The 26,305-nt window shown below is 55.8% G+C and overlaps 2 protein-coding genes across 5 annotated transcripts in view; one reads left to right on the top strand and one right to left on the bottom strand.

The window, feature by feature from the left end:
* The first annotated feature begins 1,159 nt into the window (after nucleotides 1–1,159).
* Nucleotides 1,160–11,801, top strand: SNX11 (sorting nexin 11). Of its 4 annotated transcripts, XM_026654819.1 has the most exons (8): nucleotides 1,160–1,178; nucleotides 3,428–3,750; nucleotides 5,111–5,162; nucleotides 5,736–5,822; nucleotides 6,815–6,915; nucleotides 7,633–7,731; nucleotides 8,111–8,323; nucleotides 10,509–11,801. In XM_026654819.1, exons 3-8 carry the CDS (start codon nucleotides 5,139–5,141, stop codon nucleotides 10,636–10,638), a joined length of 654 nt encoding a protein of 217 aa, XP_026510604.1. In that variant the 5' UTR covers nucleotides 1,160–1,178; nucleotides 3,428–3,750; nucleotides 5,111–5,138; the 3' UTR covers nucleotides 10,639–11,801. The 4 variants fall into 4 exon arrangements, with proteins under 4 accessions (XP_026510604.1, XP_026510603.1, XP_026510605.1 ...); XM_026654818.1 differs by lacking the exons at nucleotides 1,160–1,178; nucleotides 3,428–3,750 and adding an exon at nucleotides 1,795–2,233; XM_026654820.1 differs by lacking the exons at nucleotides 1,160–1,178; nucleotides 3,428–3,750 and adding an exon at nucleotides 1,795–2,221.
* Nucleotides 11,802–19,743: 7,942 nt separating this feature from the next.
* Nucleotides 19,744–26,305, bottom strand: part of SKAP1 (src kinase associated phosphoprotein 1) — a 228,634-nt gene continuing 222,072 nt past the window's right edge. The window contains exons 13-14 of the mRNA XM_026654797.1: nucleotides 20,961–21,070; nucleotides 19,744–20,085 (exon numbers count right to left, since the gene is read on the bottom strand). Coding sequence (XP_026510582.1) covers nucleotides 20,969–21,070 — 102 coding nt within the window. The 3' untranslated portion in view covers nucleotides 19,744–20,085; nucleotides 20,961–20,968. The remainder of the gene's footprint in view (nucleotides 20,086–20,960; nucleotides 21,071–26,305) is intronic.

The raw sequence follows: 26,305 nt of genomic DNA on the forward strand, positions 1-26,305 counted from the left end.
CAGGAGAGAGAGCTCTCCTGCGGACAGAAAACTTCCGTCCCCCCCACAAGCGGCAGTGGCTTTGTCGGCAGGAGAGCGCTCCTGACGACAAAGAGCTGTTCCCACCTGCGCTTTTCGTCAGTAAAACTTGTATCGTGCGGGGGGGGGGGGGGGGTTAACACCCCTAAACGACAAAAGTTTTGCCGACAAAGTGCCAGTGTAGACACCCTTACACGGAGCTCTTCAGGTCAGGGAAAGGTACTCCGTGTCACAGCTGAATACAAGATGGAGCAGATTGTTTAGAGTAAGTGGTTAACATATATTTCAAGGGAACATTCAAGGTGAAGTGGCCTAACACCTCTCCAGAAGAAGCAGGGGGGCGGGGTAGTGGGTTTTAGAGATGGTTATAATGAGCCATAAATCCAGTGGCTATTCAGTCCATGATTTTTAGTATCTAGCAAAGTAATGAATTTAAGTGCCCAGGCTCATCTTTTCAGAGTTCTGTGCACGTTTCCTTTGAGGATGAGGACTGAGAGGTCAGATATGGAGTGATTGCTTTGTGGAAAGTGTTCACCCACAATTGATACAGTGTGTGTTTTATGTGATTTTTTTTTTTTTCGTGCGAGTTCATTCGAGAGCATAGTGATTCTCGGTTCACCCACCTAGTTGTTGGGGCATTTAGTGCACGGGAGGCGGTACACCACGTGTTGTGATAGGCATGTATGGGATCCAGGGATCTTGCAAGGGGTGTTATGACGATCAACACCCCTCACAACGGTGGAGATACGTCTACAGGTTTTGCATCTGTTGTTCTGGCAAGATCTGGTGCTGCTTTGAGTTGGTGTGCCCTAGTCTGTGGGGAGCTTGCTTCTGATGATCGTGGAGAGGTTGGGGTGTTGTTTTGAAGGCCAGAAGAGGGATTCAGGAGGGATTGTTTTTGTAGATGTGATTCCCATTGAGTATAGGGTTCCAGTGCGGGGTGGTAGGTGACAGATAGGGATGGGTAGTTGGAGTGAGTTTTTTATTTCTGTATTGAAGCAGGTTCAGGGCATTGGAGTGGCACATTGCAGAATGAACAGGAGTACTTGTGGCACCTTAGAGACTAACAAATTTATTAGAGCATAAGCTACAATCAACTCAGGATTGAATAAGGACTGGGAATGGCTGAGCCATTACAAACATTGAATCTATCTCCCCTTGTAAGTATTCTCACACTTCTTATCAAACTGTCTGTACTGAGCTATCTTGATTATCACTTCAAAAGTTTTTTTCTCTTACTTAATTGGCCTCTCAGAGTTGGTAAGACAACTCCCACCTGTTCATGCTCTCTGTATGTGTGTATATATATCTCCTCAATATATGTTCCACTCTATATGCATCCGAAGAAGTGGGCTGTAGCCCACGAAAGCTTATGCTCTAATAAATTTGTTAGTCTCTAAGGTGCCACAAGTACTCCTGTTCTTTTTGCGGATACAGACTAACACGGCTGCTACTCTGAAACCTGACATTGCAGAATGTGATCTACTTTTCTGGCGGAGTGTCCCTTGTTTGGTGTCTTTCTCTCACCAACAGAAGTTGGCTCAATAAAAGATATTCCCATACACCGTTTAACACCTTCAAGGTGGGTATCCTGGATTTCCCTCCCTATGACAGCAGAGGTGTAAATGGGTCACATCACCTTGAATGGTCTCTTGAAATAATGTGCTAACTACCTCTGCTAAATAATCTGTCCCACCTTGTATTTAGCTGTGACACTGAGTACACTGCCCAGACCTCTTGTCTCTCTCACCAACAGAAACTGGTCCAATAGAAGATATTACCTCACCCACCCTGTCTCGCTAATATTCTGGGACCAACATGGCTACAACAACTCTGCATACAAAGCCATAAATCCATCCCTCAAAAGCCGTCTACAAACAATCCAGCTGGAAGAGGTGAAGCCAGGATGCCCCGGGCAGGCTCAGCCCTCCAGCTGCCCCGATGAGTGGCCCAGATGTGTCTGCAATATATAAAGCAAGCTGAACTGGTTTAAGAGCCTTATCTCTGAAATCTGCAGGGTCCCACTGGCTGGACTGTTGCCACAATTTGTTGTTTTATCTGTTTCTCGTCAAGCTATTGAGAGCGAAAGCTAATTATGTTGCAGAACAGGTATTGCAAACAGCTTAACTCAGAAGCATTTAATGGTGCATCAAATCGACTGACGCCATCCAGTACAACTTGGAGGGATGCAGCAAAGGAAGTGGTTGGTGTGAGGGTACTGTGCTAATATCTCTGCTATGTAACTTAATTGTTAGAGCCTGGTGACTAATCCTTTGGCACCTCTTATTCAGGGCTTTCCAAGTACTTTACAAAAGTTAATTAACCCTGTGCTGGGAAGAAGATGGGTGTTGCTATCTGTGTTTACAGCACCATGGAGTCTGATTTCTGACGGGCTCCTATGTGCTCCCACAACACACACGATGAATATAATTACAAATGGGGAAGGTGATGCGCAAGGAGTCTGCTGCTTGCCCAAGGTGTGTCAGTGCACCAGGAGAGCTGGAAATAGATGCGCAGTCTCTTGCTCTAACCACTAGATGACACTGCCTCCACCGTATAGCTTATCAAGACAACTTAGGAGGCTGGCTTTTTGGATTCCACCACACAGGTTAAAGTGAGGAGTCCTTGTGGCACCTTAGAGACTAACCAATTTATTTGAGCATAAGCTTTCGTGGGCTAAAACCCACTTCATCAGATGCATCTGATTAAAGTGTGATCCTTCCTCAGAGGTTACATTGGTGTTGGCAAAACATGAAATTGAAGCAGATATGTTGTGATAAGACTGAAAACTGGGGGTAGGGAAGCTGTAAAGCTTCAGAAGATGGGATATCTGTTTGCACCTTTTTTTGCCACAATCTCATCAGTGTGATCACAAGAACTAGGGGTCACCAAATGAAATTACTAGGCGGCAGGTTTAAAACAAACAAAAGGAAGTATTTTTTTCACACAACGCACAGTCAATCTGTGGAACTCCTTGCCAATTGGATGTTGTGAAGGCCAAGACTATAACCGGGTTCAGAAAAGAACTAGATAAGTTAATGGAGGCTAGGTCCATCAATGGCTACTAGCCAGGATGGGCAGAGATGGTGTCCCTAGCCTCTGTTTGCAAGAAGCTGGGAATGGGCGACAGGGGATGGATCACTTGATGATTACCTGTTCTGTTGATTCCTCTTGGGGCACCTGGCATTGGCCAGTGTCAGAAGGCAGGGTTGAGTTTTTATTATGGTGAACTTCAAAAATCAGTCAAGTTCCCAGCATGGGGAGTGAATGAAAGTTACAGCTGTTTTAAGAGGATAACTTCCTCTGTGGTCTAGCAAAAGCTGAGACCATCTTCAGCCATTCTCTTGTGCACGCACACATCCAGGACCTAATGAATCCAAACGGCAGGCTTACATTTCTCTGCCTGCAGGGCACAAACGTACGAGAACTGGGTGGAACTGACCTGTCCTTTCAACTGATCTGTCTTGGTTTTTGAAGAACTGAATTAACGTCCCGTCTGATCACCAATTACTACTTACGCTGCGTGTTACCGCAACATCCGGGACACCATTGTGTTAGGCATGGTACAAACACAGAGCACAAAGGCTATTTCTGGCTAGAAATGTAACCTAGCCGTAAAGGAAGGACGGGGTGGCAGAAGTACCAGTTATCTTGGAGGGGAAATATCCCACCCACCCCTTGGCACAGGTTGAAAAATCTAGTGAGGCTGACTCAACCCTCCACCTTTCCAAGGTAAAGTAAGAGTCCATGCAAGCCATTTGGACCAGACCTTAAAAGCAGGGGTCCTCTCTGCCCTGCGTGGCCAAAGATCCTGGGTCACCCTTCCTGTGAAAGGGCCTTTGTCTAAAACCACCTCTGTTACTGGCTACCATTCCCCTCCCACCCCCCAGAGCTGGCCGCATTTCAGTAGCGCTATGCACACAGAGATCGGAACGTGCTCTGGGATGAGAGGTGCGACACAGGTGAAACATTCTCACTTCCCGAGTGTTTTCGAATGGTCTCTCCGGGCCAGCTATAGGTCTCCTGAGCCAGAGTGGGTGCTATTCCTTATCCAGACACAAGCTGCCTTGTGGGAACACGGCCTCTGTATCCGTGCTGGGCAGGGACGCTCAGACCCGAGGGGGAGGGCTGAGCATGGCCGCTAGGAGAGCCTCTCTGAGGACTCGTCTTCCCGTACCGCGCTAGAGCGGTGCAGCTGTAGCGCTTTAGTGAAGCCGTTTGTCCGCCGGCGGGAGAGCGTCTGTTGGCGCAGTTAATCCGTCTCCCTGAGAGATGGTAGCAGCTCTCCCGTCGCCATGGCGCTGCCCACACGGGGGGGTTAGGTCGGTATAACAACGTCACGGGGGGTGTTTATTTTTCACACCCCTGAGTGAGGTGTTGATGCCGACGTAGGTCTGTAGCGTAGAGCTGGCCGGCGTTGTAGCCTTTCCGATGCAGGACTCTGGTGATGGTGGGGGAACTCCCTTTGCAGGAAATGAGCACCTTTGTTAGCTCAGTCTGATGGCCTCTGTCTGTAACACGGTAACTTCTGAACGTGGCGTCTGATCAATTGCACATGGTTCTAGGCATCCATGGGTGGAACCGTATTGTTTTGTGGGGAAACGGGGGCTGTACAGAGCCTTTGTCAACCCTTGCTGTGTCCCTGCCCAGCACGGAGGCCACAGCTTCAAGCACCTCTGCAAACAGGCTGTAGATCAAAGAACTGGTTGATCATGGCACCCATTACCGCCTTTCAGTCCAACACCACCCTATCTCAGCTCTGCCTGTCCTCCCAATGGTTTAGCATGTTGGCACCCTGAATGACTAATCTCCCAGCCAGAAGAGAAGTAACAATGGTGGGGGAAGCGGATGGGCATGTGGAGGTGGGGAATGGAGGACCCTGGCATGGGGAGGAAGCAGAAGAAGGGTGCACACAGCTGTGAGACTGAGCAGGGGGAAAATGGGGTATCTTGGTGTGGAGGGTAAGAAGGAATGGGGCGGGGGGGCATCCCCTCCAACTGAACATGTGAGCCTGTAACTAGTCCAGGCACCTTTAGCTTTGTGTCAGATCTGCTTCGTCTAACTGAGGGTCTGTTTGTTTTCATCTGGACAGATGCTTCCCTCTGGGCTCTGGCTGTAGGATGTTGGAGAATCAAGAGCAAGAAGTAAGGCTCTCCCGCGTTTCTGCCGTTTTCTGTTCTGTGTTTGTGGGGGCTGGCAGGTTGGGGGAACGTATGGAGCCTTTGAATTCAGGCAAAGATGGAACCATAGTGGTGAGCGAGTTAGTGCTAGCAAAGCTGGAGCTTCACATAGGGGGAAGAGGTGGGGAACCCTTAGCTGGTACCCAGGGGGATAATGTGAAGGGTTTTACAGGGTCAGGTGGGGGGATTAGTAGGGGTGATGAGGGCAGGAGCTGTCTGCCTAGCATGGCTGCAGCAGCAGCGTGGGCCTTTAAGGGTAGGATGGGGTGGGAGGATTATAGTTTGGGGAATCACCAGGTAGAATGAACCTCAGAGTATGGCTGGGACACTCCCCCTTCAAAGTCTGGTGCTTCTGAGATCAGTACCCAGCTTCTCAAAGGCAGCACCGCTTGCCTGTTCCTGCCACTTGCAGACCTTGCCACCAGCTGCTCTCTGCTGTGGGTTACAGCTGGGTGACGGGAAGTCAGGACTAGGCCGGTTAGGATGGGGCTGCTGTGAACATCTCCTTGGAGTTAGGCAACATTTCTCTGCCCTCAGGAACTGACCACGGTGCGTGTTCAGGACCCTCGGCTCCAGAACGAAGGCTCCTGGAATTCCTATGTGGATTATAAAATCTTCCTCCATGTAAGTGCAGAGCGGCTCCGGGGGACGGCAGGAATGGAGCTGAGTCTGACACCGCATTGTGCTGTCGCCTCTCCCCAGTGAAAAGTGGGTGTAAAACGCTACCTCCCCATCTGGCATCACTTGGCAGCGGGTTGAGATGGTGCAGGGTGCTGGACAATTTGAGACCTAGGGTCTTGCAAGAGGCTGCACCACAGCATGGTCCACTCTGCCCCCCGGCAGGATTCTGCTGTGTAGAGCTTGCTTAGCCCTGTATGGTTATCAGTGCTTTAACTAGTTGATCTTTCCATCATCTCTCACTCGCCCTTCTCTGCAAGCACCTATCTAGATCAGTGGTTCTCAACCAGGGGTGGCCACGAGCAGAGCCAGCATTAGACTCGCTGGAGCCCAGGGCAGAAAGCCAAAGCCCCGCAGCATGGAGCTGAAGCCCAGGGCCCTGAACCCTGCCGACCGGGGCTGAAACTAAAGCCTGAACAACTTAGCTTCACAGGGGCCCCTGTGGTGTGGGGCTCCGGGTAAATGCCCTGCTTGCTACCCCCTGACACCGTCCCTGGCTTTTATATGCAGAAAACCGGTTGTGGCACAGCTGGGCTGTGGAGTTTTTATAGCAGGTTGGGGGGGGGGAGGGGAGCATGAGGGGGAGCTCACAAAAGAAGAGGCGGAGAACCCCGATCTAGGGAATTAAATGATCCCTAGCCCCTTGGTGTCAGAGCAAGTTCCAGCAGCGAGTTGGGGGCATGATTAGAGCAGTTCCAGGCCCTCAGCTGCATGTTCAGGCCATGAAACCATGCCGCACCCCCCCTCGTTTGCACGTAAAGTCCTGACATCAAAAGATTGGCTTGGGCCCTCCGCTTGCAACTTAATACCATGTTCTGGTTCAGATCAGAACGTTCCCCTGGGAGCACAGGACAGCAGCTGCCATTGAAGGGAGATCTGTGCCCCCCTACAGGGAGCCACCTCTGACCTTTCCCGTCCTCCCGCGTCTCGTTTCACAGACCAGCAGCAAGGCCTTTACTGCCAAGACCTCGTGCGTGCGCAGACGGTACCGCGAGTTCGTGTGGCTGAGGAAGCAGCTCCAGAAAAACGCTGGCTTAGTGTGAGTGTGAAATTCCTCCTCCGCCTCCCTGATGCCAGACGCCAACTGCCCCTTAGCACAGAGGTGCTGGGTGTCCTGACCCTCCGTAGGATAAGGCATTATAGACAGGAGAGAGCAGGGGCAATAGAAACTGGCCCAAAGGGCTGGCTGCACCCACAGATTCCAAGTCAGGTGAGCTGGGTTCATGGAATCAGAGAATATCAGGGTTGGAAGGGACCTCAGAAGGTCATCTAGTCCAACCCCCTGCTCACAGCAGGACCAATTCCCAACTAAATCATCCCAGCCAGGGCTTTGTCAAGCCGGGCCTTAAAAGCCTCTAAGGAAGGAGATTCCACCACCTCCCTAGGCAACCCATTCCAGTGCTTCACCACCCTCCTAGTGAAATAGTGTTTCCTAATATCCTAATTCTAGTAAATGTGACTGGGGGTCAGTCACGTGGAGTGAGCGAGTGCCCAGCACCAAAGTAAAGGCCAAAGTGTTCGCCTCCCTGGGCAATCTCTTGCTTGCAGAGGACGGAGGGGCGTCTAACGCTCTAGCTATGCAAGTGCTGGCTGTTCCCGGGCCCAGGATCTCTACGATCGCCCCAGCTTGGCGGTGGGTGAAAACGCGCTCTTGCTGTTTGCACGAGGCCCGACTTCTCCCACCAGGTCCGTCGCACGTCACCTCGTTCCGTCTGTGGATACCGAGCCGGTTCCTTCCTCTGCTCTGTTCCCTCAGGCCTGTCCCGGAGCTGCCAGGGAAATCCACCTTCTTCGCAGGCAGCACCGATGAGTTCATTGAGAAACGGAGACAAGGGCTCCAGCAGTTCCTGGAGAAGTGAGTGGAAGGGATGCAGCTCCCTCACGCGGCTGCCTTGGTGGCTGAAATAGGTTTGGGGGGCAGCAGGGGCTGTTTCACCTCAAAGCCCTGCTTCCTAGCAGGAAAGAAGGCTGCCTAATGGCTCCATTCCCCCAGGCTTGAGAGTGGTGGTTGTCTAGAGTCAGAGAAGAGAGTTCCTGCTAAGGAGCCTGAGCTGGGAGGGGGTAATGGTGGGTTTTTTTTTTGGGGGGGGGGGGGGGGGCATGAAAATGCTCACTACCATCTTCAGCAGGATCCTCCCCTGCCCTTGCTGTCTACCAGCCCCTGTGGCTGGTACGCAGGCCTGGGGGGCTATACCGCATTCTGCATTGTCCCCTCGCTTCCTGTCTCTCTCCAGGGTCGTGCAGAACGTGGTCCTCCTGTCAGACAGCCAGTTGCATCTCTTCCTGCAGAGCCAGCTGTCGGTGCCCGAGATCGAGGCGTGCGTGCAGGGCCAGAGCCCCCTGACCGTCACGGACGCCATCCTCCGCTACGCCATGTCGAACTGCGGCTGGGTGCAGGAAGAAGACGCCCGCCCTGCGCTCGTGGCGGGGGCAGAGCTCTACAGCAGGTATTGGGAGCAATCTGAGGGACTCGTGGGTTGGATGGAGTGAGACCAATAGCTGGAACTAGGCTAGGAACCAAGCCCCCTTCCATGCTTGGAGCTGATCTGTGCTAGCGAGACCAGAGCTGGAAAATGGTTGGAACCTGGCTGTGGTCTCTCCAGAGGGCCCGTAACATGGCTACGGGCCTTCCCACAACTTAGCCACTGCATCAGCTGTTGTGGCCATGTGGGGTCTAATGTGCTTGGTCCGATCCTCCCAAAGAACACACCACATCCAAATAGGGACGTGGCTTTAATTCACACGATCCCCAGCCCCCATCTGCTCCTGAGCACCCTAGGACTCGTCACGGCCATAGGCGCCGACTCCGTGGGTGTTCTGGGGCAGGAGCTCAGCACCCACCGGCAGCTCCTCACCCTCCCGTCCAGCTCACCTCCACCTCTGCTTCCTTCCCTGAGTTCGTCACGTGCCCGCTTTTTCCCCCTAGCTCCCAGCGCTTGGGCCGTGAAACAGCTGTTTCACGCGGCTGGGGAGGAGGGGGGAACACGGCGCACTTGGGGAAGAGGCAGGGCTGGGGTGGGGATTTGGGGAAGGGGTCCAATAGGGGCAGGGAGGGAGCGGAGTTGGGGCGGGGACTTTGGGGAAGGGGTTGGAATGGGGGCAGGGGAGGGGAAAGGGTGGAGTTGGGGCGGTGGGGGGCGCAAGCACCCACCGGCGCCGGGGAAAGTTGGCGCCTATGGTCACGGCCTGCTTGGAGGATTTCTCCACGTCGTGCGCCATCTGCCCGGAAGGAGCAGTCCAGAGTCCCATCGCTGCTCTGTGCTCACCAGGGGCCTCCGGCGCATCCTTTCATCAGTAGCAAAGGTGTCGTGCTCTGGAGCGATGGGGGCTGCATGTTCCGAAGGGCTCAGCTCCCCTTTGGGCACCAAAACAAGCATATGGTTCCTTCCTGATGCTCCCCCTGTTCGGAGCTGTCTGTTGAATGCGGAGCCCCCACCTGACTCATCTAAAACCCACTTCCCTTGGCCTCTCCTCTAGGGGGAGCAGTTGGGTCGGGGCGCTAGACCTCACACTGCAGGCACCTACTGTAGAATCTCTCTAAGCCTCCGGTGTGATGTGGGGGGAGCCACCCCCACCCCCTCAACTCTGAGCAACCTTTTCATGGAGAAGCGCTGTGGTGCAGCCTCTTGCAAGACCTCCGGGCACCTGTCCCCAGGGGACATCGGTGCTGAGAATACTTTGTATTCCGCTGCCTTCCGAGCCCACGGCTCCTATGCACCAGCAGCCCTGCAAAATCCTGGTTGCTTGAGGAGTGGAGGCGCGCTTCTCACCCTGGCCAACGGGAGGGGAGGTGAATGGAGCCATGACAGGATTGTCGTCCTAGGCTGCTAGGCAAATGAACCCAGCTGAAGATCATGCCCCGCCGCAGCGTCTCGCTCTTGGTTTTAAGTAGCAGGAGAAGAGGCGTGGGTGGGCCCCAGCACGAGACCCGCGTTAAGAAAGCCCCTCTGGTTTAAGGAAGGGTTTGGAATGGGCGCAGGGAGCCGGGCTGAGGGGTAGGTATCCGGGCGGCTCGGCAGGCTAGACGCTTCGCTGGCTCAGCTGTCAATGCTCTAAGCCCCTCCCATGCGACTCCTGTCCTGGCCGCACTGAGGGATTCTCCCATCTCTTCCCCCTCCCCTTCCCCTCTTCGCTGCGTGTGGTGGGTGGGGTGCCTGGAAGCGGAGTGGTGGTGCTGGAGGAGGGGAGCAGCTGGCTGGCTGAGCAGGCCCCACCTGCACTGCTCCTTGAGCCAGCTGCGGAAGAGGCCCCTGTGGAAGCACGGAGAAGAGGCTGCAGGCAGATGGGGGCAGGTGGCTGAAAGGAAGCTGCCCGCTGCTCTCTCCCCGCTCCACGGGAGCACTTGTGCAGAGGTGGATCTGGAGTTAGGGCAACTTTCCCAGCCCCCCGCTGCTCCTCCCAGGATTGCTGGGGTCGGGCGCCAGGCTTTAGAGCGCTCAGGTCCTAGCGCTGCCGGCAGCTTGGCCCCAGCACTCACAGGAACCAGGTGCTCGCGCAACTCCTCTGTCAGTGGCTCACTGCTCCAGGCCGTTACGCGTGGCAGGATGCGCGTGTAGCTCGGGAGAGCTGGGGCTGCGCATCTTGCCTGGAACCCCTCTTCCTTCCTGACTCTCCTGTGCCTTCTCTCCGTAGCTGTGCTGGTCTCGGAAGCCCCCCTGTTCGGAGCTGTCTGAAACCCCCTTCGGGCTGGAGCGACTTCGGCATGGAAGACAACCACTCGGATAGCCTGGATTCTCCTACGGAGCAGCCGGAGACGAAGTAAGCAGCACAAACGATCGTGTGCACCCTGTCTGGGAGCAGCGGCTCTTGCTCTGCGGAGAGCCGAGGATGGCAGCTGAGTGGCTCCCGTTGGTGCAGGATTGGGACCCTGCATGGCACGTGGGCCTCATCCTCAGCCCCTCTACTCCCAGCTTGTGACCACTTCATGCTGCCTCTGGACGGTCCTCTTATGAGGCAGGTGCTGGGTGAATACACAACTGAGCTGTACGAAAAGGGAACCAGTGCTTAGTAGAACCTAAGTTTGTTACTCCCCAGGGCTGTGTCATGCTCTTGTGGGGGGAACGGTGTGTATTAGGGATGGGGGCTGCTTGAAAACAAAAGCCAGCTCCCTTGATCTTGGCTTGATTCTCTGTCCCCTTGGAGCTGGGTCATGGAGGCAGATGCTCATCGCTGCAGAGATCCTCCAGGAGAGATGTTGTCTGGATCCCTAGGCCGAGCTGCCGTCCCTCCTTGCCCAGTGGATTCTCGTTCCTAGAACTAGAATTCAGTCTTCGTAGCATTCCCCTCTGAAAAACCAACGGCCGCGTAGGCACGAGCGGCGCTGCTTTGCACGGCTGAGAGCCACATTTAAACAGCGGCTGTGGGGCGGCCTCCCCTCAGCTGTGCTGAGCCGGAAGCCCACACGCTGGGTATGGATACCACCTCCACACCTCGGTCCTCCAGGCCGAGCTCGGCCTGTTCTCCGTGCAGCTGGACTGAGCCAATGAGCTTTCCGTGGGGGCTCTATATTGCAGGGTTGATTCCTCCATTGCGGCGGGGCTGGGGGAATGTGTGGTGGTGGGACAGTGAGGTCAGAAGGTTGGTTGTGCTCCCCTTTTGTGTGGGACACCCCTCAAGCTGGGCTTCCCTGCAGGAGAACAAACCCTTTGGCTAGCCCAGACCTGCCTGAGCCTAACAGCCAACTGGCGCTGAAGAGGGCAAAGGGGAAGGGCACAGGGTGGTGATCCCTATAGCCAGCCATGAGGGAGCAGAACCGAAGAAAGAATGGGCAATCCCACGCTGCAGCTACCACCAGGGCCTCTCTGCTTTCAGCCCGTCGGGTCCATTTACTCTGCTGCTCCCCTGTGCCTTTCCACCAGCCCATCCTCTGGCATTGGCTTGGCTCAGAAGGCAGAGCTGAGGTGCTCTGGCCTGCAATAAATGTGAAGTGCATGAGACGCTGGGTGCTGGTGATTTATGGCTGGCGGGGCGGGGAAGACCCAGGTGGAGCAGGGAAGGCTAATCACAAACTGATCATGTTGGGGGGGAAAAAAATAATGGGGCTGATGCATCTTAAGCAATAGGCTTGGGGCTGGCTAAGATGCCACCAGCGACCATCCCTGCGTTGGTTGCATTGGGCACTAGATCGTGACAGCTGATGAATGTCCAGCTGCAGCTGTGTGTGGGGGGGGGGGGGGCGAAAGGGCTTTTCCCTCCAGCCCGGGCTCCCCAAATAATACGTCACTGCTAGGAATCCTGAGTGAAAGATGCCCCTGACCAAGGGCCTCAGTATTATCCTCCGTCTCCACAGGGTCTGACAGTTTCCCCTACCCGGGGAGAGAACCTGCTTCTCTCTGGCTCTGTGGGACTTGGGCAGTAGACCCAGCGCTAGCCGGCTTTAGTACTGCTGAAAGGCGATGGAGCGGTGTGGGGGGGAGCAGAGGGGCTTGGTTTCTGGGGTGCATGCATGTGGCTTTGGGGTGGGAGGGACATACTGATCCTGCCAGCCCCTCTCCATCTACCGCTGCAGAGCAGCCCTTGCTCCTCCCCTCAGCCCAGATATGTCCTTTCTGGTGCTCCTTCCTTGGGCAGGGGGCTGACGACCAGCAGGGGCCATAGAGAACAGCGGAGCAGCTACCTGCTCAGCTGGCACCCGGTGGTGGCCAAGCTCTGCGGTAGCCCAACTCTCCCCTCTGTGGCCAGAGCTCAGCAGGGGCGTGTGACCCACGGGCTGGGGAAGGTGAGGGCCACCCTGCAGGCAGGAACGCAGCCCATGCTGCTTAGCAAGGTGGGAGTCCGTTTTCCTCGGGGTGCCTGCCGTATTCGTCAGACCACGCTAGCAGAGCCGGCTGTGACCGGGTTGGTAGATTACGCCATACCTTGCTCAGTTTCATGGACTGTCACGATTTGGCGGTCGCAGGGCCTGGCTGTGAAAATCAAGTTGGGTGTCGGTCGATTTCCCCAGGTGCTTGTGATGAGGTTCTCTTCCCCCCCCCCCCCTTCACATGGGGGTGTTCTCTCCCCCGTGCGATGGGGGGGGGGGGGGAATGAAGCCTACAGAGGAAAATCTAAAATGTCAAAAGAAGTTCATTTAAAAAACCCGACAGCTGCTCGCTAATGGTAGCTGCTCTGCCGATTGGTTGGGGCTGCCTCATGAATATTCATGAGAGCACCGCTCCAAATGGTGCAGCTGTGAGGCCAGCTGTGCCGGCAGCGCTGATCTAGAAACTTCCAGCCAGGAGCGGGTGGGGTCGGCGATGCAGCCAAAATGCCAGGCAGGGGCTGTCCCTGCTCTCCCCCCTCAGCGGAGGCTTGACCCGCAGGGACAGCGGAACGCAGGGCAGACACGCACCTAGAGGCATGTGGGCTGCACCCAGGGGTGAGCCGGGCCCCCATTAGGCTGAGCAGCGTTGGTGCTGAAGCCAGGCTCGCAGAATCACAGCAGGCGGCAGGCTCTGGCACGGGCTGCCCTGCTCGGAGACCTCTGCCAGAGCACAGTCTGCCCTGGGGTTTTCCCTTCAACACCGGCTTGGACGCAGCAGCTCTCACTCCTCTCCGCGACAACCGTGCTTACCAAGCTTGCTGGGTAAACATACTGCAGTGCAATCTCCTAAACGCCTTCCTGGGGCAGTTCCCCTCCCTGCTAGCATGTGGTCACTGAAAGGCCGTTCCCCACTCTCCTCTTGCTGTATGTCACATTCTGGGGCTGCAGCTCAGAGCACCAGCTCCACCTACCTCCTGGCACAAACCCAGGCCACTGCTGGCTGAACCTCTACGAAATGACCACGGGGAAAGGCACCTGAGCAAGCTCTCTGGTGTGTCGGTCCTGGCTGCTGCTGAAACAGTGCCTACCCCCAGCGCTGGCTGCATCTCAGGGGCAGGCAACATTATTTCTAGAGGTGCTGCAAACGTATCAACCCCGACCCAAAATCTACTCACTTTTCCAAGGAGGGTGGGAACAAAATCCCGCTACTGTCGGCTGGGCCTGACCAAACCAGAACTGACTCAGGCGGAGGGGAGTTGTCAGATTAACTTGAGAGCACATGGGCTTCACAGCGATGAAAGCTCCTGGGGGGTTAAAGGGGGGCATTACAACACAGATCTTTTCCAGAGCAGCAGCTGGGCTCCGGCACTGCTCCAGAAGGCTGCTTACGACGCTGCTAGGCTAGGAGACGCCGCTCTGATCACAGGGAGGTGCAGGTTCTGTTCCCTTTCACCGGGGAGGGGCTTGTAGAGGCATTGAACGCTGGTTAGCAGAACCACCGGGAACCCCCAGCTTCCACTCTGGGCGGTGGGTGCTCAGCGCCTTTGAAAGTCAGGGCGTTAGCTGTGCAGGAAATGGGGAACAAGCCCTTCCCTCCTCCGTAACCGCTCTTTGCTGCTGGCTGCGCTTCTGCGGGAGGATCATTTAGACCCTGACTCTCAGCCCTCTGTTCCACTCTTGGCCCGAGTGTGTCTCTTTAATAGGGAAAGTAATTTTGCTGCTGCCAGTGGCATGGACGCTGGGGTGGGTAAAAGCACGGCCTGTGCCCGCCACAGACCCAGTAAGCGAAGGGCTGCCGGGGCAGCTGTGGATTCATGTGGAACCAGCCAGCTGAGAGGGGGCTGCAGGCAGGCGCTGTGCTGGGAGCGAACTGCTTCCGTCCAGCAGCCGGCAGGCCTGGATCCCGAGCCCTAGTCCCTGCTTGCTGCCTGCCACCGAGCTGAGGGCAGGTATGTGACGGGCACGCAGAGCAGCTCAAGGTAACCTTTCTCTTGCCATGTGGCTGAGGCCTTCTCGAGATGACTCCCCCAAAGCCTGGCATCAACCCAGCCTCTGCCTGGAAGCCATCCAAGCGCTGGAAGCCATCCAGGCTCATCCTTTCCAGCTCCCCGAAGGAGGCCTGGCTGTCTCTCAAGTCTGTGCAAACAAATTGTAGCACATGTACCACCCAGCCAGCTCAAATTGAGAGAGGGAGGAGCCCCCCAACCCCTGGCACTGACAGATCAGAATTACAGGCTGGAGCCAGCTACCTCCACCAGACTAAGCCACCTGCCTCCTCCGGTGCTGGCGTTTAACCTGCCGACTGGGAAGCTGCTGCTGCCTAAACCCAAACCCTGGCTGTACAGAGGACTCCCCAGCCCCAGGACTGAGCGCTGAGAACGTTGCCGGCTCCCGTCCCGCCCGCTGCTGGCGATGGAGGGAGCAGGGCCTCCTGCCCCCCCGTGTCCAGACACCTGGAGCGCGCAGCTGATAAAGTCCCCTTTCCCCCAACAAAGGTCTTCTGCTGAGAGGGTAAGATAACAGAAGGGGGGTCTCTATCCCTGCTCTCCAGCCTGGGGGAAGCGCCCAGCTTTCAGGGCCAGCCCCTGCCACTCAGAGCCCACCCTTCACCTTGGGCAGGGCTGGAGTTAGGCCTCATGCTGCCACCAGCTGATTAGCAGATGTGTCACTGCTGGAATCAGAACTGCTGCATGCCAAAGGCCCTCTACTGCTAACGAAGATTGTCCTAGTACCCAAGAGGTGGCTGTGCTGATGGAGCAGGAATTGGAGAGTGCTGTCCTTGCTGGCCCTAGGAAGAGACAAATAGGCCTACCATAGGGACGGCTATGGATTTGTAAGCATCCTCCACTCTCCCCTGAGGCTCTCCGAGAGCTTTATTGGGGCAGCCTAAGGGCTTTACACCCCTTGGCCAGACAGACAAACTGTGGCACGAGAAGGGAAGGGACATGGGGTGATGGCAACAAACCCCAGGAATCCTGTTTTCCCATGCCCCTATTCTGTCTGCCATGTATCGCTACTCTCATTTTCCTGTCTCTCCCCTGCACCCCACCCCACTCCCAGGCTGCAGTGAGAGCAGGATCAGGCCCTCAGTACAGTAGCTGGTGCTCTGTGGGGCAGGTGCCATGTCAGATAACCCCACTGCAGGGGATGGAGGGAGCGATAGTCACTCCTGCTCAACCCACAAGCCCAGCGCTGCCCCTGTGTTTGCTTTGATCAGTGAAAGCGTTAACAGAAATGTAAAGGCGTTGCCATTAGGCTTCAGAGTCAACACCCCACTGAGCTGAATGAGGCCGTGCACACCTGCCTCAGAGTGACTGTTGTGGGCTGCCTGCAGACCCAGGCAGATGTCTCCTCAGCCTCCAGGGCCTGAGATGGGGGTGGGTGTTTTTTCAAAGGAAACCAGCTACCGAGCCAAGCATCAGCTCACGAGCAGGCCCGATTCCCCCACCCCCTGCACCCCTCACAGCCGCTGGGGCCCTGCAGCGCTGCAGCCTCCCCCTTAGAGCATCACGCGGCCTCCTGCCAGCGGGGCGAGAGGCCAGCACTGCAGCAGAATCGCTGCACCCTGCTGCATGCCAGGAGGCTCAAATGTGTCTACCAATTACAGGACAGCTGTTCAACTGGCTGAAGGAGGGGTGGGGGGGGACTTGTCTCTTTAAGAGCCCTCCCAGTGAGTGATGAGGGCTGGGAGATGCAGGCAGTCAGGCCCTGATTAAACACTCATTGTGCAGAGCACGCTTAGAAAATTACTGTAATTACAATCCGGTCCCAGCAGAGGGACGAGCTCCAATCCTGGTAATAACCCGGCCAGGTGCCTCTATCCCCAACCCACAGCAACCAGCTCCCTGGCCTCCTTCAGCTGCTAAAAGATGGAAGAAAGCTGCCATTGTATCTGACCTAGGCAGGGCTGGACTGGGCTCTGCCTCCTGGGCGTGGCGCTTTGCTGCACTGGGGCTCTCTGCCCAGACAACAAACCCCCGACTCCAAATTCAGGTGCAGCCACGGATTCATCCTCCAGCGCCCCCTCCAGTGAGCGACTCGCTCTTTGCCTTGCAGCCGGCCGGGTTTGTACCACCAGCCAGCCGGCGCCTTAACGCCAACCCTTCCAATCACGCTAACCACTTGGGTGCTGCTCCATCTTACCAGGAGCAGGAGGGGGCGTGGCAGGGGCGTTCCCACGCCCCAGTGGCCATAAGGACCCATATTATTATTATTTACATTACTGTAGCATCTACCAGCCCCAGGCTTGCAGCAGGGTGCTAGGTGCTGCACAGACACTGCACAAAAAGCGGGTCCCTGCCCTGAAGAACTCGCAATGGCATAAGTTAGGGAAGCCGGCAGGGCTGCCTGAAGCATTGCTGGGGACCGAAGTAGGGACGGTCCTTGCACTGGGCTCTGAGTCAGGGCCCGGCTCGGAAACAGCCCCTTGCACCCCCCCGGATCTCAACCCCCCGCGGGCCGTGGCCCCACATCTACTTTAGGGCGCGTAGTTTCCAGGGGATCATAGCGCGGGTGAGCAGGAACAGGCCGATGCTAAAGCCCGGCTCAGCGGGCGCCCGCTGTATCCTCCCGCCCTTTCCGTGGTGGAGAGAGAACGTTAGCGTCTCCTGAGACGGTCTTTGCCCCGCGTTTGCTACCGAGGAGCCCAACGCACGTTGCAAACAACCCAGGAGAGATCAGTCAATGGCAAGGAACCTCTGGGGGGGCCTAACCCCCCCTCCCCCAGCCAGCAACCTCTGCACAAGACAGGAACGCTCACCTTGGACCCCGAGAGGCCCAGATCCTCAAAGGGGCCTAACTCCCATTGATTCCAACAGGAGATAGGTGCCTAAATACCTTTGATCTGGGCTTAAGCAACTTGCCCAAGGACATAGCGTGTCTTGGTCGAGCAAGGAACAGAACCCGTGGCTCTGAGCTCCCAGGCCCTTGCCTTGCCCAGAGCCCCGCTCCGCCAGCCTTTATGCCTGCTCCTGCTAACTCACTCAGAGCATTTCAGCCCTGGTTGCCTCCGACGAAGCCATTTCTCGCGTTGGCTGGTTTTTGGACTCTTGCTACTCCTGCTGTTCACTAGCCTCCCTCTCACCCATCACTCGTTCCCAGCGTTGCCAAGTCCAACTGGCCCATACAGCAGCCGGGGCGTTGCTCCAGACCCAGCTCTCCTGGGTTTTGGCCACAACCGCATCCCTCTCCCGTGTGTGTCTGAGCCGAGGCCTGGCGGGAGCCGTGGGAGACCTGGGGGGGGGGGCTGCCCGGTTTGGCGGGCCAGAGACGGGATGCAGGGAGGCCGGGCCCAGATCACGCCTCCAGCTCGCAAAGGGGCTGGTGTTTGGCCTTGCATGTTGCGGCAAAAGCTGGCATCTGCACCATGAGCTACAAGGAGCCCAGCCGGGAAGGGAGGGGGGACATCTGACAGCTCCGAGGCCCTTCCTCTTGCCCAGCTGCGGCTGCTTCCCTCCCCCCCCGCCGTGCGTCGCTCGCAGGTGAGCTGTCTTGGCACCATTGCTAGTGGAGCAGCAAAACTAATTGGAGCTGTCAAGGCTCTTCCCTGCTCCGAGTCCAACAGCAGGCGGGCGGGAAAGGCTTCCAGGTGCTTTGCTACGGGCTAGCAACGTTCCACAAGGCGGCAGGGGGCCGGTTCACGCCCCAGCCCCTTCCAGCAGCGGGGAAAGAGCTCAGGCTTCTACCTGCCAGCAGCAAGGGCTGGAACCAGAGGCCCGTCACAGTGGCGTAGTCGAGCAGGATCTGTGCACGGCTGATTGCTTTGAGATACTGGTAGTGGTTTTAAGTGAGTTTTAAGTGTGGTGGCTGGAAAATAGACAAAGTGGTTCCTGGTTTGTTATTTTCTGTTTGCTTATTTTGGGTAAGGGAAGCAGGGACAGAAACGGAAGCAAAATAAGTAAGAATGAAGATCAGAAGAAGCTAAAACTGCACAAGTTGCAAATGGCCCAGAAAGACTGAACACTGGGCCTGGGAAAGTCTCTGTTAAGCCCCTGAGCTGAGGGCATCTCAGTTTCAGTGAACTGCAGCCGGGTGTGGCCCAACCTCTGTGTCTGTGCTGAAGCTGACGAGTGTCTTAGCAAGACAGGAGTGGAGCTGGAGGGGGGCCCCGTTCTGGCAGGAGGGGGTTCTCTGTGGTATCCCAGCGCATCGAGTGACGGTCTCAAGGGAAGACAAATGGAAATTGATGTGCAATTTGCCCACCAACAAACCAGCTGCCCCCACTCCAGCCCTCCTCCCTGAGCTTCTGAGGGCACTGGCAATCCCCCACAGAATCGCAGTGTGGCTCTGTCGCTACTTGGCCCCAGTCCTCAAAGGCGTGTAGCCACCTAGCGGAGACTTTCCTGGAGAAACTGAGCCTCCGAATCGGGAAGGCCCTTAAAACACCTGCTTAAGTCTGAGCACACAATACTGCACTTAAAAGGGTCAGTCCCGCCAGTAATGGTAGCTGTAGGGTGACCAGACAGCAAGTGTGAAAAATCGGGACAGGGGGTGGGGGGTAAAAGGAGCCTATTAAAGAAAAATATCCAAAAATCAAGACTGTCCCTATAAAATCAGGACATTTGGTCACCCTAGATAGCTGGCTCGGGAGAATCAACACACCCCGGCCATGTGCTGTGATGTGGGAGTTAATTTCAGGAAGGCTGATGGCTTTTTTCCGCTTTGGCCCGATGCTGCGGCGAACAGTTAGCTACCACCACCTAGTGGCACATGGGGGACACAGCCTCTCTCTTTCCTTCCCCCCCCCCCCCCCCCCACGTCCCACATTGATGGAAAGGTGCCAACCCATCCGACTTCTGGGCTGGCCAGTCGTGGAGGCTGAAGTTCTCTGCTGATCCCCAGAGATAGGGCAGCACACAGAGCGTGTCCTCCCAGCCCCACAGCGGAGCTGATGGAGCTCCTATCAGAAGAGGCCAGAATTGGTTTATTGCCCGGGAGTCTACCAGGGTCGGAGAGGGAAGGCCAGCCAGTTCCAGCGTTGTGTCCTCTCCTGGCACATGCCCGTCTCTCCTCCCTGATCGCCGAATCCAGCTGCAGAGCGAGCCAGGGACTGAGCCTACAGGGACGCTGAGACGCTGCCAGAAACCATGAGAACGAAAAGAGAATTTCTTTATTCTGGGTCTTCCCCCCGGCTCACAAAAGAAAACAAAAGTGGCCCCTACATTGGCCGATTGCTCAGGCGTCTCGTCAGCTGGGGTAAGAGCCACATACAAAGCCACGTGTCATTCCGAATCAAGTGGGGAATGAGGCCGATATTACGGAATCGGGAAGGGTGTGTGCGTTAGCTTGGTAATTGGCTCGGGGGCGAACGGGATGCTCTGTGAAACAGCAGCGACGTGGGTGTTGGGACGTGAGTCTCTTCACGTGGAGGTGGAGAAGGTTTCCATAGGTGCCCGAGGGGCAGCAGGGGAGAGGACCCCAAGGTGGGGGCGGCTGTCCAGTATGTCGGGGAGAGAGGCACCAGGGAGTCTAGGAGGAAAGAGATACAGGAGTGAATATTGGCGAGGAGAAGATGAAAAAGGGTGTGACCAGGGCACAAGCAACCTGTCTGGTGCACACCCAGCGACTCTCGGCATGGGAGGAGGTGACTTCAGTTGATGCAGCAAGAGGCGGTGTGGGCCACTGGTTAGCACAGGTGATTGGGAGTCAGGACTCCTGGGTTCTATTCCCAGCTCTGGAGCTGACTTGGCGCGTGATCTGCCAGCTCTGTGCCTCAGTTTCCCCACCTCTCTACAGGGCTTTGAGAAAAGTGAAAAAGTGATCTATAGCCAATGCTCTGCCGAGTATTATGACTACCACCGAGAGACAATGTTTTCTGGAAACATAATCTTCTGGGTTGCTGTTGGCTCCATCCGACCCGAAGGTAACGACCCTTTTCTGCGCTTCACACAGGGATCTCCAAGTCAGGGACATTTCCATTGCAAAGCCCCTGGCTCATGGTCACAGCTGACTCACTTCGGACGCCTGCCCAGGGTCACAGAAAAGCTGGGAGGGGAATGCAGAACCCTTGATTCCCCAGTCCTGGGCTCTAACCCGCCGCCCTCACGCCTTGAACGTCAACGGCTAATTCCTCCCACCTCAATCTCCAGGATGGTTTTTCTGCCTCCTTCGCTCCAGTGTAAGGTGAAGACTAGAAGATGGAGCCAAAGGCAAAACCCTCCCAGGTTTCTCCATGTCAATCTTCACAAAAACTTACCCCGGGACTGTCCCAGCCCCAGCCCCAGCCGAAACATCTCAGACCTCCTGGCAAGACAGTTTTGTTATCAGCGAGGGTGTGTGTGTGTGCGCGCAATCTCTGAAGAAGTGTGAAGAGTTAATCACCAAGCAGCGGCTGTGCCTCTTACCCATTGGATCATCTTTCCTCCAGTTCGTAGGCGGCTGTGAGGTATTCCTTTGGGACGATCCCCACCTCGCTGTTCAGTTCGCCGATCCACCAGCCATACATGTTGTATTCCTGAGAAAACAAAGCAAGAAAGGGCCCAACCTTGGACATCCTGGACTAGATAACTTAGTCCTGCCTTGAGAAGATGTCTCGAGGTCCCTTCCAGTCCTACGATTCTAGGATCTTAGATAGAGAGGATGGGGGTTACCGTTAAATCACTAGACAGGCCCCCTGGGTTCCATTCCTGACTGCCACAGATTCCTTGGGCAAATCACTTCCAGCCAAATTTACACAGGTATCACCGACTAAGGCCAGTAGCCAGAATTAGATCAAAGTATTACAAGTCTTCAGGAGCCTAAATTCTCGCATACCACAGGCAGAGAACAGGAGAGACCGAGGTGCCATCAATGCGCTGGTAGGGCACCGATTAGTGAACCATGCCCACATAATCCTGGCAAGTGACCCACACCCATACGCTGCAGAGGAAGGCAACCCCCTCTCTTCCCACAAGCTCCCTATCAATCTGACCTGGAGGGAAATTTCTTCCCAGCCCCACCTATGGTGATCAGTTAGACCCTGAGCATGCAAGCAAGACCCACCAGCCAAGCACCTGAGAGAGGGAACGCCAACCCAGAGCCCCGGCCCACCCCTCCAGTGTCCCACCTCCAGCTGTGGGCAATCTGTGATGCTTCAGAGGAAGGAGACAGAACTACCCTCCCAAAAAAATAGATGGGGAAGGAGGCGATCCTTCCTGACCCCAACAGGCGAGCGGCTGGAGCCCTGAAGCAGGAAATAAATCAAGAAGAAACTAAGAATGCCATTCAGTGAGGTAGGGCTCTCCAGGCAAGCAGCTCCCAGCACTTTGCAAACAGGAGGGTGACACTCACCCTTGTACAGAGGGGCAGCACAAGCATAGGCGCGGACTCCGTGGGTGCTCTAAAAAATAACTGATCAGCTGCTCCCCCGTCCCCCAGCACCTCCTGCCTGCCGAGGATCATCTGTTCAGCGGCATGCAGGAGGCGCGGGGGGGAGAGGGGGCGGAGCAAGGGCAGAGGGCGCTCGGGGGAGGGGGCAGAGGTGGGGCCTTGGGGGCTACGGGTGGAGCAGGGGTCAAGCTCTCCCCCGGCAAATCAGAAAGTCAGTGCGCCTCTGAGCAGAAGGTCTAGGAAACCCCTAAATTCCACGTAGGGCCTATTTTCAGGGCGTCGGCAGGATATAAGCAGTGCATAGATGCAGAGGAATGCCCCCCCCGGATCACACCCATGGCCCAGCTCCTCCGCTGTGCTTTCACTGACAGCCACCAGCCCCAGCTGTTTCAGAGGAAGGTGCAGCACCAGGTTGTTTCCACGTGGGATAAATTTTCACATGGAACGTTTCCTCCTAAACCCTTTGGCTAGAGGTTGGCTGGGGTGCTGACGCCCTGGTGCTGATCCTCTGCACAGCATGAATTAAGTCTCTATTTTACAGATGGGGAAACTGAGGCACAGAAGCACCACGGTTGGGGGTAGGGGCACACGATGAGAGACAGAACCCAGCCCTCTCGCCAGATGATGCTCTCAGTGGAGCCAGAGTCCGGCCTCCCCAACCCCAGGCTAACCCACGGACCGCGCTGCTTCCCAGCTGCGAGTGCAAGACAGGAGCAAACACCTGTCAGGGTGGCTGACTTCAGCAAGCGATGCGCTCACCAGGGCGCCGCGTGGCAGCAGACGCTGCAGAATCTTTGAGCCAAGCAGACCTGCCAGGCTGCCGGGTCCCAGAGTGATGAAAGACCCGCCCCCCCCCGGCCGCATTGCAACCCTCTCGAAACAGGAAGGAAAATCCCGCAGCAAAAGAGAAGCAAAGAAAGTGCGGAAATGAATGGGATCTGCACTCGCAGCAGGAGGACACTAACCCACCCAGGAGACCTTTGGATGGAAGGGGTGGGCGGTGGGTCAGAGAGCCGTCCAACGCATGAATGGAGCAATCCAACCCGCCTCCCCCCAGCCCTCCTCTGCCCACCGCAGCCCGAACACCACGAGGTATTTTAAAATAATTTCGGCTTTGATGAATTGCCGGGGAGCTTGCAATTGCTCATAATCAAGGGGAGGAAAATGCAAATGAGAGCCAGTCGAGAACTATCGGCACCAAACGTTTATTCCACTGCACCGTGCCAAGAAGAATTAAAACAACATTAAACTCCCGGCAATAATGTTTAAGTCCTCGTTTCCAAGTGCCAAATTGCACCACTCTGGATCATACAGATGTTTGTTAATTATGCTAATTTTTATTAAACTATTAAAACGAGGAGTGCACTGGCACAGCAAGCCAAAGCCCGGCACCGAGTGAACCCTGTTCTCGTCTGGAGGTGCTAATTTGCTAAGATGCTGACGCCTGGGTTTAGGGGGTGCTGAGCAGCTGGGTTTTTCCGGGGCAAGGGAGGAGAGCGATGGAGGCCTGTTTCCCTGGAATCTACCTCATCAGCTTCCAGCAGGGCTTGCACAGATTGGGCCGGGGAGTGGGTGGGTGGGGAGAAAGAACTTAGCTGAGACAATCATCTGGACGTTCATTGCTTTGAGAAGGTGGTAAACAGGCACCTGGACCTGCTGAGAGGGGGTCTGACACGCACACTCCCTGCAGGGCGATACGCACCTGCGGCTCAACACCACCGTGCACCTGGCCGGAGGATCTCCAAGCACTTTGCATAGCCTCGTGTATCCCCATTGTACAGATGCGGCAACTGAGGCAACGGAGGAGGTCAGTGACTGAGTCCAGTTGCTTTACAACCCAGGGAGTCAACATCCTCCCCCTCCCCGCCCCAATCCTCCTCTTACTCACACCAGTTTAACCCCGTTGATTTACACGTCACTTCTGATTTATCCCAGTGCAAGAGGAGACTCTGCCACCAACCCCTTGCGTTATGCTCAATACACACAGGTAACAAAAACCACCTGTTTGGCACGCCAGGAGGCCCCAGTTCTGCTCTCAGCCCTGAGACCTCCTCCCTCAAACTCAGAGATCCGCTCCCAGCAAGACGGCCCACTCCACTGGCCCCAGCGCTCTCTGCATTTCCTCCCGGCGACCGGCAGTGACAAGCACACCCGAAACAGACGCTCGTTCCAATAACCGGCAGCCAGCGGGTTTGCGCACGGGGCCGTAAAAGGATTTATGCTGCTAATCTCCAGCAGCAAGGGGAGAACAAACACACACACACACCCCGCCGTAAAAGCAACAGCCAATTCTATCACCGAAAATGCGCCACGGCCACCAGCACAGGGAATATTTCACAGTTTGAATCAGCCTCCAGTGGTTTCCCTGTTGCCATTTATGGCCGCGCGAACATCACGGCCCTCCTCAGCGAGCCGCCTGTCACGGGGCCTTGAATCCCTCCATGGGGCTGCAAATGCCCTGTCAGTAGGTGTCAGGGGAGGGAACCAGCAGGCTGCTCCTCATAAGCCTGGAAAAAAAAGAGATTGGAGCCCCCCCCTGCTACACGATTGCTGCATTTTAATTTCCAGCCGCCCCCGCTGCTTCCTATTTGTGTGATCTCTTCCAAGGCAGCGGAGCCATGACCTGGAATGACCAGCCCTGTCCTGGGAACGGACGAGATGGCCGGGTCAGATTCTCAGCGGCTGTACATCGGCGTAGCCTTGTGGACTTCAGTGGGGCTTCGACGACCGATGGCAGCGGAGGACCTGGCTTTTGCCTTTGAAAGTTCAGGCAAAGACCTGTTGGGGTTTTCCAGCCTCCCATGTTAATTTAATTCCAGGTCTCGTGCTAATGGTTCCCCATCCCCAGCCTACAGGGCCCCAGAACCAGGGGGCAAGAGGAAAACGAAGCCCCCGGTTCATTGAGCCATAAGAACGGCCAGACTGGGTCAGACCAAAGGTCCATCCAGCCCAGTATCCTGTCTACCGACAGTGGCCAATGCCAGGTGCCCCAGAGGGAGTGAACCTAACAGTGATCTCTCTCCTGCCATCCTTCTCCACCCTCTGACAAACAGAGGCTAGGGCCACCATTCCTTACCCATCCTGGCTAATGGGCTTCCCCACACATCTGGTCCCACCCCTGGTGGGGTCTTCTGCTCCTGGCGTGGAAAGAGAACCTATTATTTGTATGGCGAGAGGACGGCTCTGTGGTGCTGGGTGCTGCATGGATACGTAGCAAGAAACAATTGCTGGAGAACGGCAGAGCAGTTATCCCTCTTTGACAGGCAGGGAACGGTACCTTCATCTCCTGTCTCTCAGGCCGGTGCTTTTAACCACAAGCCCGTCGCTTGGACCCTGAAACCGGGGCTGCATCCCCTCCTAGGCCGCAGGGTCATCAGGGGAACACTAGCGTGATATTAACATTGCTGCAAAGACAGCAACTGCTCCTCTGGAGTGAGCGTTCCCCCCCCCCTCCCAAAATACGCGCGTTTCGTTTCCTTTCCTTTCCTTCTACCAAAAGCAGAGCCGACAATATTTACTCCGGCTTCTGGCCCTGGCCAACATCCGTGCGCTTTCTGCCCGTCCTCGTAAACAACCCGTGCCTCCTTCAGGAACACAATCCATCAGCCCCCCTTCGCACAGAAGATCAATGACGCTTTGATGGATGCCCAAGGAAAAGCCAATCAATCAGGGACTTATCGGTTTATGATTGCTTGGCCCCATTATCAGTGTGTGTGTGTCATACATTATTGTTAGTCAAATGGAGGATCCTAATTCATAGGTGAGGCATGCCCTGTGCTGTTAGAGGGTCAGCTGACACCGGGAGTTTTATACCAGGTCAGCTATATATCTGTTGATCTAGAAAACTGGCTCCGAGCTGAAGCTAGCTCTGAAATTTAAAATTTACCTTCCCCCCTCAGGGAATTCAAAACTTGAAGCCAGCGGAAGACGCACAGTCACTGCTCAGAGACCTTGTTTATTTGGAAGCACTCACCTATGTTTTCCCAGCATGGGGGATTTTTATCGGGTGTGGAGGCGGCTTCCACGATACTTCGGCTCCCAGCGAACCATCCTGTTCTCCTCCCCCCTTCCTCGTTTATTATTCAACCTCTCTTCAGATAAATCACAATAAAAATGAATGATTAAATTTGCCCCCGACGATTATTTATTTGCTCTCGCCAGGAACTTGTTAAATGGGTTCCTGCAAGACGGGAGGTGGACAGGCCTAAGAACGCAAGCGGATGGGAAAAGCCAAGGGATGGCCGGTCGGAGCGTAGGAAATACGGGAAGCAGCAAGTGAGGGCGTCGAATGAAACGCGGCCATCCCCACTTGAGCAAAGCCGCCATTTGGGGAGAATGGGTTTAGCCCGGTTCATGCTGGACAGCACCAGCAGAACTTAGG

The sequence above is a fragment of the Terrapene carolina genome, unplaced genomic scaffold, assembly GCF_002925995.2.
Source record: "Terrapene carolina triunguis isolate 2854851 unplaced genomic scaffold, T_m_triunguis-2.0 Scaffold193, whole genome shotgun sequence".
In the NCBI taxonomy this organism is placed as follows: Eukaryota; Metazoa; Chordata; order Testudines; family Emydidae; genus Terrapene; species Terrapene triunguis.